This window comes from Macrosteles quadrilineatus, unplaced genomic scaffold, assembly GCF_028750875.1.
Source record: "Macrosteles quadrilineatus isolate MER2022 unplaced genomic scaffold, UCM_ALF_1.0 Scaffold_5__1_contigs__length_97177068, whole genome shotgun sequence".
In the NCBI taxonomy this organism is placed as follows: Eukaryota; Metazoa; Arthropoda; class Insecta; order Hemiptera; family Cicadellidae; genus Macrosteles; species Macrosteles quadrilineatus.
Genome location: NW_026542598.1, coordinates 17,180,316 through 17,195,169, shown reverse-complemented (window position 1 = coordinate 17,195,169; position 14,854 = coordinate 17,180,316). Strand labels below are relative to the sequence as shown.

General features: G+C 32.9%; 1 protein-coding gene across 8 annotated transcripts in view; it reads right to left on the bottom strand.

Moving 5' to 3' along the window:
- The window catches only part of LOC128994290 (cAMP-specific 3',5'-cyclic phosphodiesterase), a 721,667-nt gene that overhangs the window by 289,196 nt on the left and 417,617 nt on the right, over positions 1–14,854 (bottom strand). The window contains exons 1-2 of one of the 8 annotated variants that reach the window (XM_054418711.1): positions 14,541–14,675; positions 10,233–10,590 (exon numbers count right to left, since the gene is read on the bottom strand). The exons of the other annotated variants lie outside the window; for them this stretch is intronic. Coding sequence (XP_054274686.1) covers positions 10,233–10,522 — 290 coding nt within the window. The 5' untranslated portion in view covers positions 10,523–10,590; positions 14,541–14,675. Of the gene's footprint in view, positions 1–10,232; positions 10,591–14,540; positions 14,676–14,854 lie in introns of those variants that run through there. 8 annotated transcript variants of the gene reach the window in all.

The window sequence follows — 14,854 nt, the reverse complement described above, 5'->3', positions numbered from 1 at the left end:
ACGAGAGTCTGCAGTTGGCGGCAGCCAATACCAAGACTGGACTAGAGCGACGTTGCAACATCAACAGTTCACTACTTTTCGACACTAATTAAAATATATTATTTTCAAATCAGCTGGTATTAGAAGACCGCACTGTCCTCATTCTGGCTCCTCCGAAGTCACGTGTTAAATAGGCTCCTCCCTCAACTGCAAACTCTCGTGGACCGTACTGTAGTTAAGTTGGTCAAGCAATCAATACATATTTTATTTGTTGAGTATTATTTATTATACGATTGATTAGATTAAAAGGATTTCTGCTGACATGTTGTATTTTACAGCGCTTGTAATGCAAATTTTATTAATTAGACTATTTTATATTATTTATTCTGTGAATCGTGACATTAAATTGGGACGTGCTTACAAACCGGGTTTGGGTTCACAAACCGTAATGATTGAAAGCACGACGACTACGCAAATTTAGCTTCTTAGCCTGATGAAATACATCCTACAGGGTTGTTTCAATAAGATCCAAGATTTTATACAGTATGAAACTGTCAAGGAGGCTTGGAATATTTTGCATTAAATTTACTAAAATAGTAGTATCTACTTGGTGACAAACCATGGAAATAAAGTAGGGAAAATGTCAAGCATAATAAAAATAATACTATAAATTCTATGCATTTCTTGTTTGTATGTTTATTTAAAAGATTTTTACTTTAGCATGGTTTTGAAAGTCGCTCTTCTTTAAGATTTCTTATTATCAATTCCAATCAAATAAATAACCAAATTGCATTACAAATATCTTAAATAAATTACGGTGGAAATAAGAGTTTGTAAATTTATAGTTAAGAAAATCTTCGTTATACAAGTACAAAATATTTTATTAGCTAACTGGCTACATTACTGTCTAAAGTTTTAATTATGCATTCTGTTTTGGATAAAGCTCTAAATTAAATAATAAGTTTAAAATGCATAGTATACTGGTTTTCTTTATGGATAGAGGATAATTTACATGTGTAAAATAATTTTTGAATTGGATCAGCTACTTCCGTTTAGTCAATTTCTAACTGAAATTCTGATCTGGTGTGTCTGAAATCCCAGTTTCTGTTTTGGAAGTGTATGACAATTCGTGAACAAGGAATTGAAGTTCCGAAAAGTAGTCAGTAATTGGTGTATAGTTGTATGGCGATGCTGTTATAAGATATATAAATAAATTCGATGCTTTACAAAATGTTAAGAAACGCTTTATGAACATAAGCATGAATTGCTAATGAAAGGTCGTAGGAGTTCTAGGTCATTTCAACAATCAATGGCAATGACTTGATGGTATTCCACGATGCACTCCATGTACGGCATTCCTTGTGGTTTTGGTTTGTGCATTCATTGTACTGTACCTCTATTGTGTACATACTTCTGGCTTATTTTGCATTCCATGTAGTTATCGCTTGTACAAAATGTATATTGCTTGCTGCAAAGGCTTTAAGTTTTTGTAACTCTAGGTTAAACATTCCTTGTAGTTCCACCTATTACATTACATGTAGTTCCAGCATTTACAAATCTTGTAGTTCGAGCATGTACAGCAGTCAATGTAGTCATAGGTTGTACATTACAGTGCTCACGTCCATTTTATGTTATTTGCCAGGAGAAATACTTTACATTATATCGGTTGAATTTATAATGAAAACCATTTACAGGTTATTTCCTCCATCTACACAGTTTACAGGTTGTTTTGCAGCTATTAGTAATATTAAACTCAGTGATCAATACTCTTTCTTACAGACTCTATAGAAAACTCCTACTCTCTAAATACTGAATATACTTCAGATTGACGTGCCTATTCCCAATTGAAATAATGTGTCATTGAGATTGACGTTAATGCCTCATTTGCATTTGTCATATCAACAATGGATCCCAGGATGCAAAGTAAGGTTGACGTTTTTCTCTCCTCATAACGCTTGACAAGAAGCGAAGTCACCTGTCTGAAGCACACATTTCTATCTGAATTTTGCCTCAGCTAAAGTCATATTCTGCACTTGTCGTTTGGATCAGCCTGTGGCGATTTTATGCCAAGATCTCATATAGGTTGGTTGTAAAAATGTCAATTTTGTAAATTTATTCTTAACTTTACAAGGTCACAATTTATTAGGACTTTAACAAATAAAATTTGTATTTTACACAGTAAAAAATATGAGATTATGTTAAAATGATTCAACAGAATACGAGTTATACGTAAATTTAACTCATCAATCTATAAGTATAAAAGAGGATGTTTGTATATTTGGCAGTGATAAACTCAGACACCGCTGAACCGATTGCCACGAAACTTGGTACATACGTGTAGAATTTCATGGAATAGGTTTATACACCATCAATTTCGTGATCCGTCCAATCGGCTCCGCCCCAGTGGCTCTGGAGTTTCCCATGTTAACCTTATGAGAAATGGAATTAATGAATCTTAACAGCTGTTTCAATTAAACAAGTTGGTTCTGTTCTATGATGTTCAATAGCATTAAAGTTACAAGGATTACCAACAGGGTGCAGCGCTATTATTTCTTTTACATTTATGCCAACAGCTAATTTGCAACCAAAAGGCGAGTGAGCATAGCGAACGAACTTCAACCTGGAGGCGAGTTAGCGTAGTGAACGAGCTAACCTGAAGGCAAGTGAGCGTAGCGAACGAGCTCCAACCTAAAGGTGAGTGAGCGTAGCGAACGAACTTCAACCAGGACGTGATTAAGCCATGCGAACGAGATCATCTTGAAAATTAAGAAGTTAAACGGGGCAAAGCCCGCGGGTTACAGCTAGTTACATGTATAAACCCAATTTCAACCAAGAAGGCCTAGTGTAATAACTAACAGTTACAGAAATGTAACCATTGATGTTTTAGTGTTAAAACAACTGAAGTTTTACAAGACTAATTTATTTTTAGTGGACGATTTTAACTATGAAAACAAAATTATCCCTTGAATTATTGTTTGATAGTTCATTATTGATAAATCTGTTATTTAGCAGTAGATTTTTTGTACCTAAGGTGGTCACAGTACTTAGTACTACTACTAATCGTACTATGTTCTTAGTAGATTTATGAGTTAGAAGACTTAGTGAAGAACAATTGCTCTGTTATAATTGGAGACGGTTCAAATGGATGGATGCCAGTTTCAACTCAAAGAGGCTTAGCTTATTTGTCCTGTTTTGAATGGGGTAAATACTCCTTTGATTTTTTTAGCTAATCGTACTATCCACAAGCGCAAGATTTTTTCTCATACTATGTTTATGTATGTTGGATATACAAGGTCATTAAGAGGCGTAGGATTAGAAAATAGTACATTCCATTTTATTTGTAACCATAATTTCTAAGTTTAGCATTTAAGAATTCCTCAATGAGTATTAGATAAACCAAGTAGAGTGTAGTGTTGGTATTGGGTACGTTTATAGAAAATCATTTTGAAAGTTTAATATTCCGAATGAGAAGGAAGTGAAAAGTGGGAGACGGGTAATCAATTTAGACTTTTACATGAAATACCCTCCAACTTATACTTTTTGGAGTTTCAGATCTATAATACCAAGCAAGTTCAGGATCAGGTAATAGATAATCTACTAACTCATAACATTTAAGGTAGATTTCAAAAGTAATCATATTACATGATTTATTTTATCTTCTTTATTTTATTAATTCTTACAGGTCGTTGTATTGCGTATTGGTAGACCTCTTGACATTTTGACTATGAAATAAAATTTTAAGTTTTAGTTAGGTAATAGTCATGTGTAATGTGATCCATCGTTGCTCAATAGTCAATGCTATTACAAAAACCAAGTAGGGGCTATTCTCGTCAAAACTATTGTTAAAAACCTAAATTCCACCAATTTATTTTATAAGCTTATAATTTTACTTCAAGCTAAAGGTGGCTTTTGTGGGAGAAATCTATTAATAAACCAACATAAGTATCTTATAAACGGAACGCTGAACAGTCCTAATCAAACGTTATTTACCGTATACCTACATTTGAGAAAATGTTTCAATAAAACCAATACAGGTTTGCGATCAAACTAACTAAATTACAGTAAATTCCACTTTGGCTGTTTTGACAGCTATTGCCGTTCAGGACTGACATTTGATGGACGTTTAATAAATGCCATTGAATAAAAATCTTCTTGATTATAGCCAAGCAGTATACGACATGCAATTAAATACATTATCCATTCGTCCGGTCACTTAAGTTCACTAATTTTGATTAGTTATTTAATAATACGATTGTGTTCGGTTTATATAAAACAATTCCTCTTTTCTAGGTATTATGTAGATATACCACTGACCAAAACAAAAACGTACAACGGTATACAGTATCATGATTTCCATAATTTGAACCCTTATTATAATATATCAGTTTAGTCACAGAGAAGTCTTAACCTTACTTCTCTGTAGGTAACTAGCGTTACATAGTATAATACAATTTTTGAATATTGGTAAAATATTTGTGAAAATCCAAACAAACTGATTGTAATAACATTTTATCGTACTCACTATTTGGTAAAAGATAGTTCGAAACTCAATCAAAATTAATAACTAGTTGTATAATTATCGTATTTAGAGTATTTATATACTGTCTTTACTTTATATTTGGTTGCGAAACATTACTCGTACGAAACACTTATTGAACAAAAAACTGACCCACTCCAGAAAGTCTGCTTGAGTTCCCGCATAGGAAACGTAATTAAATACTGAGAATATTTCCTTATCCTACCAACAAACCTTATTCAAAATGTTTTCCAGCATACCAATAACAGCATCTTAAGTAGTCAGCAACTAATCTTAGTTTAAATTTAACTTTTGGTGACGGTTGGTTTTGTAATTTAAAATATTTTGCACAATTCAACAATTCACGACTAGTAAAAACAGTTCAGTTTTAACACAACATTTCACGCGATTAATACTGTCCTGTGTTAATTTGTTTGTTTTATCCAGCTTCGGCTTGGTTTGTATACCCTTTTTATTACATTTCAAATATTTTTTCCCTAAAGACGGGATCAGATTCCAGATCTCAAAAATTCGTGATGGGTAATACCCATAAAATCTCTTAATAACCCAACCAATAAACGTTTTCCTGGGCTAACAATCATTATCAAACAGGATATCTGATATCAAAAACTGGTAAATGATAAGCCATTTTAATTAAAACCGGGCGTAATATCGGCGGCAACGTTTTGTTTGATGATCCATCATAAAAGTGAGATCATCCGCCTTGTATTGATCTTTAGCGAGTTGCTTTGATGTATGTCACTAAACGTTTAGTACTACTAGCAAGGTAATAATATGGCCAATATGGTAATAATATGGTAATAATAATATGGCCATTCTATTGAAGATACTAAATTCTCTTAAATGTAGCAGTTATTAAAAATATTTAATAATTACATGGAACAAGTCAATAATTATGGTGGTGCTCAAGTGTTTAAATAACTTTTAAGTTATACTAGTCTAAAAATTAAATCATGTCTTTTATTGAAGTTCACGTTCAAAGTCTTGAAATTAGCTTCCTGTGTCTACTCCCCGAGTGCAATATTTAATTTGTTTGCATTTTACCATTAACATTTTCACTAAAACATAAATCCACATTAAATCATCGTACGCTTTAAGAACTGACCTTAAAGACACAGAGAACTAGCATAGATTACTCTTACCTGAAACAGAACAATTAGTTTAGTTTATGGAAATATAACAAAAAACACAAACATCCAAATAATACACGATTTAGGGATTCATTAGTAGCATAAATATTTAAAACTTATGAACAACACTTTTTTAAGGAAACCCCAAAATATTGTTTATCTTTCGAAAGAGGTTTGAATGTTTTTTAACACCGTGTAAGCTGATACAATCTTTTCTTAATAATTTCCCTTTTATAATTCAAAACTAGATGGTGCTACATAGCGAATGCTAGTAGTTCTGACACGTAAGACAATATTCCATACTACTTTTTGAAAATATGCCGATTCGAATCGTCAACGCTAAGCCAGTGAATGGTTTACAATAATACTGTGAAACATTCGTTGATTAAATTCCCTTTGAACAAAAAGGATTAACACAAGCTAGCTAAGAAGCTTTCCATTGCAGCCTGTTTGATCAACTAAATGCCATAATTAATTACACGCGTTACGACCTATAATTAGCTTCTAATCTGATACAACGCCCCCGTCGCAGCAAACCTGTGACGTCACAGATTTACAACACATCAAAGTTTGATAAATGTTCGACACTAAACTATTGATCAGATAGTGCCTTTAAATTGTAAAAGATTTATAACTTAACAAAAGCTCACTAAGCTATTACAGTGAGGGCTGTAGAAAGAGTAATTATAGTTTTACCACATAAAATATAAGTATATAGCATTACGGAACAGCTTTTTTGTCTCATTTTAAACCGTACACTATATCTTACTTTGATAATTTTGAAATTATTTGTTGAATAATCATTGATACAAACTAAAAAAGGTTTAACGATAAAAAGAACAGTTAATTGCTGACAAAGTTTTGAATATTCCGATGTCTAGCTTTTTCCCTGTAAAATTTTGCTTAAATGTCAAACTCAAACGTTTATTGATCACAAGTGTGAAGATCCTGAGGTCTTGTAGCCAGTAAGAGAAGAACTTGCGAATCTCATTAATCTAACTACTTCAGTCACCGTAGAGCAAAACAGTATTTCATCGCAGGTATGTTTTCATAAAAAAAACCTTTTGGAATATGATAAATTTATTCTAAAACTTTCAGAAATTTGTTTAACAAAATTTCAAAATAGAACTGTAATACAGAATATTAAAAGTGGAGAAACTTTTTAACTAAAGATCCATAATAATATAAAAAATAATTAAATTCACAAAAATATTCTTAGGCATTTTAGTATTGGTTGCACTAAAATCGATTCAAACACAGTTGTTATTCCTTACATAAGCTATTTGGATCTATGTCGTTTAAATACAATATTAAATAGTTTTATATTGTAAGAGATGAACATCTGTACATTATTTTAAGCCGTTGTGCTTTCTGTTGGTTTATTAAAACTAGACCTAGTTGTTCTGCCTGTGCAACTGTTCAAAGATTTTTTAAGAAAGTAATGGATGTGGTCTCAAAATCTACTGTAAAAATAGTTACACACTTATTATGAATTATGCAGACAACTGTTGTGTATTTGCAACCTGTGACAAAATCAAAACCAATAACTTTATCGTAATGTAAAAATTATCTACGTAGAGAATTAATAGATTATTTCAGGAATGAAGTAGACAAACAAACTATGAATTTAATAAAAATGTAAAAGTTGACGCATAGTTAATATTTTAATTATTATTAAGTACAGGTGTGTGCCCATAGGAGAGGGATTGGCAAAACACTTATATTTTGGGGGATATTTCTCACCAAGACCTTTTATGTGCAGGTTTCAGTGTTCTCAAAAGTTCCTGTTCCTTATTAGCCTTATATATAAACCAACTTAACTTAAAACATGCATAAGCGTTCAATTCATAATAAATTATGTCCACTACAACATTATGATAATCCCCGTTTACAAACCACACATGCAACTAAGCTCCTAACCATTACACTAGACAGATTCGTCCTGTCACATAACACATAACAAGTTGAAAGTGATTAGTGGAAATGAACCGGACTGATGAGATACAACAGCTGATTGTATTGTACCCTGGCCACTGTTGACTAATCAGTATCACTGCACAGTACAGGATTGTGTTCATTAAACAGGTATGAAAGAGAATAACGGAGCTGCTCCAATTCCAACAGCGGTATTCAAAGTTAGCAACGGGGTTAAATCAATACCAATATCGTCGACTAAATGAGTCCCTTCGGCGACGAGACAGGATGTTTGTTGATGTACCTGCGGCAGTCTAGAGCAACCCGTTACGTTGTTAGAATGGTAAATAAATACAACAGGGTGTTCAACCGATTTGTGATTTGGAATTTATTCTTTGTAAATTGTTTCAAATATGCGAGGATTAAATAGACTGGTTTGCGTGATTGTATCGTTGTATTTTGTAGCGTTGGGGGGGATGTTGACATCCTTTATTATTGAAAACATCATTATTATTGAAAAGTACAAGTAATAATATTAGTAAATAATAATGTCATCATCGTTAGGTATTGCTAGGCAGAGTTTCTTGTCATAAGTAATTAGGAGGCGTCCATTAGGCCCAGACTGATGATTAATAATACATTATATTTGATGATTCAAATATAAAAATAATCCAACCATGCTTTACGTTTGGTCACTAACTTACACACTTATGAACCCAGCTACTCAGCCTACCTCTATGGAACAGTGATTAAATCTATTTAAATATATTAAATATGCGTAGATAATGTTTTAGTGAACAAAATGTATACATATCCGTATAAAAGTAAAAAAAATCCAACGTACAGTGTTTCCTATTTCGTTCCCTCGACAAACAAGATGAATGTTATATAACTAAATCTTGAATCAGGGTTTGTTTATAACTTTTTCAAGTTTTTACAATATCTACCACGATACACCCAGGGTTGTACATGCAAAACAAGCAAAATAAAAATGTCTTACATTCGATTTCTCTACTACCATATTGCCTGTACATCTCCGTCATATAATGCCTGGGGCTTAGTCCTAGTTTTCATAAGTGGAAAGGTTGTTCAACCCCTAGCAGGGTCGATTAAGGACCCAGATTCCATAACTTTCAGGATATCAATTTGCAATTCATCATGTAATAAGTCTAGCAACAAGTTGACGATAAACCAGAGTTTGGACTGTTCCCTTGCAAAAAAAATACCCCCGCCGCAGCAAACCTGCAGACTAAGCGAATTTCCATTTGACTGATTGGATTTACACTGAAATGTATACTTAAATATAACATTTATTCCCGATTTAAATAGAATTAGTTTAACAAGTAATTAGGTTTGCTGCATCAGGGAGGGTAAACTGTTTTTTTTTTGTAAAATGTTAGTTAGTAAGAAATAAAAACATTTTCCAAATTTGATCAAAATATGTTCATAAACAAGCAAACTACAACAGTTTACTTATTCTCCATAAGAATAACATGAGAATTTTAAATTTACAATTTTTTGGAATTTTCTCCCTAACCATTAGGCGCATAATAACGCTTCAATATACTAAATTATTAGTTTTTTTAATCTCTACAAAATGGTTTGGAAAGAAATTGCTAAATTTTATGTTTTTTTGGTCAAAAATGGGAAAAACCTATTTTTACCCCATAAAACCCCCCGTAAACCCCCGTTCCCATGGTCCGATAATGCTGGATCGCGAACTCGTTCGAATAAACGTAGGTTTACACGTTTGTACCAAATTTCATCAAAATCGGATCATTTTTGCTCGAGTTATCGTGCTAACGGACACACACATATATATATATATATATATATATATATATATATACTAGCTGACCCGGCGAACTTCGTATCGCCTAAGTTATAGGTTTCCCCTAAGACAGACCGATGGAAAGAAAGTACCGTTACGTTTAATTTTCAAGATGATCTCGTTCGCATCGCTCAATCACGTCCTGGTTGAAGTTCGTTCGCTACGCTCACTCACCTTTGGGTTGGAGCTCGTTCGCTACGCTCACTCACCTTTAGGTTGGAGCTCGTTCGCTGCGCTCACTTGCCTTCAGGTTAGCTCGTTCGCTACGCTAACTCGCCTCCAGGTTGAAGTTCGTTCGCTACGCTCACTCACCTTTTGGTTGCAAATTAGCTGTTGTCATAAATGTAAAAGAAATAATAGTGCTGCACCCTGTTGGTAATCCTTGTAACTTTAATGCTATTGAACATCATAGAACAGAACCAACTTGTTTAATTGAAACAGCTGTTAAGATTCATTAATCTCGAAGTCGTTCCGGAGGAGTTTGCAGACAAACACTGTGACACGAGAATTTTATATATTAGATAAATATATATATATATATATATATATGAATTTGAACGGATGGTGTTTTTGGCCTCTAGGGACCTCAAAACGAAAAAAAAATCGATCCCGCGTCGAGGTCTTACCATGAGTACTACGGTAATAGCTTATTCCCTATATGGGAAATTCGCTAAAAAACGGGTGAACTGCGCAGATGAACACAGTGATCAACACAAATTGTGATATTTAGGCTACGGTAAGTACCTTAACGGTAATACTCATTATATAATAGTTAGACTTAACACATTAAAGTTTTTAACACATTTCACAAAACGTATTTCGCAGCGTTATAGCGATGTACCTTTTAGCTCTCCTCTGGGCGATAGGCAGTCTGATCCTGTAGTGTCTGGCGTGTGTTTTGCTAGAAGACCTCCTCCTATGGTGACACACCACCTCCTCAGACGTCATCGTGGTGCTGGTGGTGCTGCTGCTAGTGCGGTGTCTGCTGCTGAAACTCTCTGACGCTGATGCACTCTTTCCTCTCTTCAGCACCGGCTTGGGAGGTATGTTACTCAGCCATGGCTGCAGCACCGCCCTCAGCATCAACAACAGGGTCAGCATGGTCCCGCTGAGTCCCCGCACACACGTCATACGCGGAACGCTTCATAACCATGTGGTCACTTACTGCACTGGTCGAACTGTGTATTAAACTCGGCAAACTGTGAAGGAACTCTTTTGGTTGAACATGACTTACTTTTTGTATGTAAATACATTGCTTGGATAAAACCGTTTTCATACAAAAAGTGTAAGAATCGTTAGAATATAAACTGCGAAGTTAATATTCTTAAGTAGTGATTAATGAGAAGTAGTGCTTAGATAATGAATGTATTAGGGAAGGGAAACAATTTTTTACCTACGACAGTTTTTTTTTAAGTAGCCGTTTCAGTTCAGTTCTTAGAATTAGTTCTTAGAAGTTTCACATAACAGCATTGTTTACTTTCATAACCGCATAGTTTTACTCATTATAACACGGGTAACTGCCCAAGGATTGAGAGAGAAGAAGTCAAATTGTAATAATACGAACTTCAACTCATCAGCTGTTCAGGCCAATTTAATTGTTGTGGTGCAATGTTTCGTTGCATCACTGTCAGTGGCACTAAAAGGCTATAACCGAAAACATAACCTCTCTTAGAAGTTATGAGTAGTGATTTTTATAAGTTAAATCACTATCGTAGTGTATAAGTAGTTTACGCAACTCGAGTAAATAGTGTTAACGACACTCGGAAAACGTAAATTCCCTACTCTCTACGTTAACACTATCTTTACCCAATCGTTGCGTAAACTACTATTAGTCAACTAACAATTTAAAATGAATTGTATACAAAACCAACATGATCCTATTCAAAATCAGTCAGATGTTATGATTGGTTTTGTGATGGACGTGTAATACAAATGTTTGAAACACGTGGTTATTTTGAAGGCTATTTATTTTCCTTTGTACCTTGTTTGTAAACAACGTTTTCAATACGTCCAAAGCCCAATATTGATCAACTGTCACCGCGTTGAATGTTTTGGCTACTCTTGTTTTTGTTTGGTGACAAAACGTTAGGTTTCTACTGACTGTCGCCAAACAAAAAGCTATTTTATAGAAAAAATATCATAAGAACTACCACAAATAAATATAAAAAGACAGAAAAAATCATTTGTACAGCAAAATAATTAATGGATATGTGTTGAGCAATACATTGCAATGATTACTGTTTTCCCTAACATAAAGTGGGTCGTTTAATGAAAACTGATCCCAGGTGTAAAACTGGCTTTTAAATTGCGTATCAGGGCAAAAGCTTTTTACGATATACATCACTATTTGAGTCAAACTCGGCGTGATTGGAAGAGAGGTTGAAAGTGGTAAATTAGCTGATGGATGCGGTTGACTCTGCTAGTTTATTCTGTAGCCGTTAGTGATTTTAACGAAAAAAATCAAAGAGGATATCCTTTTGAAAAATGTGAATTAAGAATACATTTACAGATTGTTTGTATATATAAAAATTCAATTTTTTAGCCTACTGAAGTGTTATCGGTTAAAGGTGACATTTTATATTAGTTTTAAATTATATTACGAGAAAAATTCTATAATTAAACCCATCTAAAGTGTAACTTATGGTATCGCACCAATAGAATGTTAAATAGTGATTTGAGTTTTTTAAGGTTTAGTTAATGTTATATAATACATTGAATATAACTATATTTTCAAGATATTGAGACTACAACGTAGATTAAAAGTAAACGCATAAGCGCATACTTTATACCTAATCTTTCATTAATAAAACAAAAAATGTGATTCTTTTATTTTAATTTTTTTATTTGTAACCAACAATGCAGTTCATCTAAATGTCCAAACAATGAAAAATACCAAATTTGCAAATTATGAATACACGGACACACAAACTGCAATCAAATATGACACGTATACACATTGCAATAAATATTCCACATGTAAACGTGTAAATAATATTACTATACAGCTAATTTGTAGCTGCATGTTAACCCAACAAGGAACGTGCATTTGCTGCTGAAGCACAACATTGTATTGTATGTACTATAAACTAAAGCCGTAACATCAGATTGCACTATTTTACTCGTAACAGTCACAGTTTTTGTTGTGTAAAGATAAATGTACAGTTCGTACTTAAGTTCAGTACTTGTCAGTTGTACTTGTAATCAGGAAGAGTTTTGTCACTACGACTACAGTCAAAGTGTTTGTTTGAGTCAAGTCCACGCGACGCGTCTAACTGCTCAACTTCTTTGATGTGACTACATCAAATTTTTTAATGATCTCAAGTTAAAGGAAACAACATTTAAGAAACGTTTTGATTTAATGAGAGTTTTCTTTGACAATAAAAACGGAGCTGTGATAACGGTTTTGTTAGTTGCATTTTATTTATTCATTAAATGTCATCTTTCAAAATGGTTTACTATAGTTTTTTTGACGTCAACTTCATACTTCAACATCGTCAACTTCATAGTATAATGATAATTTACCTGACATTTGATTAATGGTCTTTATAAGGCATGTGACTAGACTGTAAGTAAATGTCAAGATTTGAAATGCACAAAATGGAAATGCATTGGAAAATTCAGTGAGATGAATAAGAGGATAAAGTCAGTAAAAAATTTTTTTACAATTTCCGCACAACATAAAACCCCGATTGTTTATTTATTTTAAATAATTGCTTTCACTAAACCTAAAACCACATTTTATACTAAATCTATCAAAAATACAACCGTGATTTTCAACAGAATTTATAAAAAAGTTCCCTTACTTAGATTGTTTTTAACAACTCATTAAAATTGAACTCTATGATACCTGTTATAGTAAGTAACTCATTTTATATTTCGCCAACAAAATATGTCTCTTGGGAGAACTAATCATAAAGTATGAGAGAAGAACAAAATAAACAGTTTTCTATTGGAGAAAACTACGTCAAGAACATGTCCCTTATGTCTTTTATAACGTGTGTCCCTTAGTGTTTAACGTAAGAAGTAAAACAAGAATATGAGGCCTGATATATTGGTTGGAATAAAACTTTTACTTTAACTGCTTTCACAAAAAATTCCAAAACAATTGAACAATAGTAGGAGAACCTGCCTTTGTTGAGAGTGCTTAGTTTGTTTGTTCAGTTTTCAACTTTCAAATTTATTGAAAGTGATTTTACAATTTTAATCGACAGTAAGCCAAGCTGTTTGATGAATAAACGTCATAATAGTTTACTACTTGTAGTGTTTTAATCCGTACAATCTAACTTTTTTTTTAACTTTCATACACTTGAGCTGTTGGTTTGAGTAGGGCACGAAGAGTTAAGTTTATTATTCGTTAATTTGAGTATTTTTAAACACCTACGTATAATTACCCTTATGTAGTATGTATCCCCTATTGGTATAATTGTAATAAATATATCTCTTATTCATCTCCTTTGACAGAAAGGAGTTAAGCTGCCTAATAGATTACCAGTTGGAATCAATAATTACACATGACAATTAAGCATTAAAGCTATACAAGCATATTCAAATACAGATAAAATGAAATAACAGAGACGTTTAAAACTTAGACAATACAGTGCAAATTAAAAACAATTTAAATAACTTAGCAGAATTAGCATTAATACCAATTTTTATATCTCAAAACTTGCTATAATTTGACTTCAATAGTGTTATTTTATGTAAGTAAACCAAACAAATACCGAAAGGGTTATGGTGAATTATCTGGGCTATTTATAATCAAACGCGTTGAATTAGTATTGAGAACATTATAATTATAATTAAAATGAAGAGTGTGTGTTCCCTTCTTATATTTAGTAGATTATTTCCGTTTGAAACTAGCTTTTGATAAAAAATCATATTAGATGTAAAATTGTCTTTTAACTATCAACTGTTGTATCTTTGACTAAACAATAGTCATTCAATAGTATTTAGGAAAAATATTTTGATTGTAGCTTTTACGTAAAAAGAATGCTAAATAACAAACGCTAAACTGTGTTATCAACATAAAACATTTTACCAAAACAGTATTTTATTAAATTAACTAATTAAATTAATTTATTATATTATAGGTTAACCAAAAACAAATTTAAAGTAAATCATGTTCAACCATTACGAATTTATAATTTACCAAAAGCTCTTGTACTATTTACACTCACGTACAAAACTTAAAAACATTTCACTTCACAAAACTATTTTCACAATAAATACAATTTGGAAAATACAGTTTGGAATATAGGATTTATCACATTTAACTGATCCTTTACAGTAAATTTACCGATATACTGGTCCTATCGCACAAGTTAACACTTTTCCACTGTAACTTGAAACATAAACAAACCTATCGTTCTAGAAACACCGGACTAACTCACATGTATTCAACAATGCGAGACACTAGCGCTGAGTGGCTAGACAGAGAAGCTCTGTTTCACCTCCTCGCCGCCA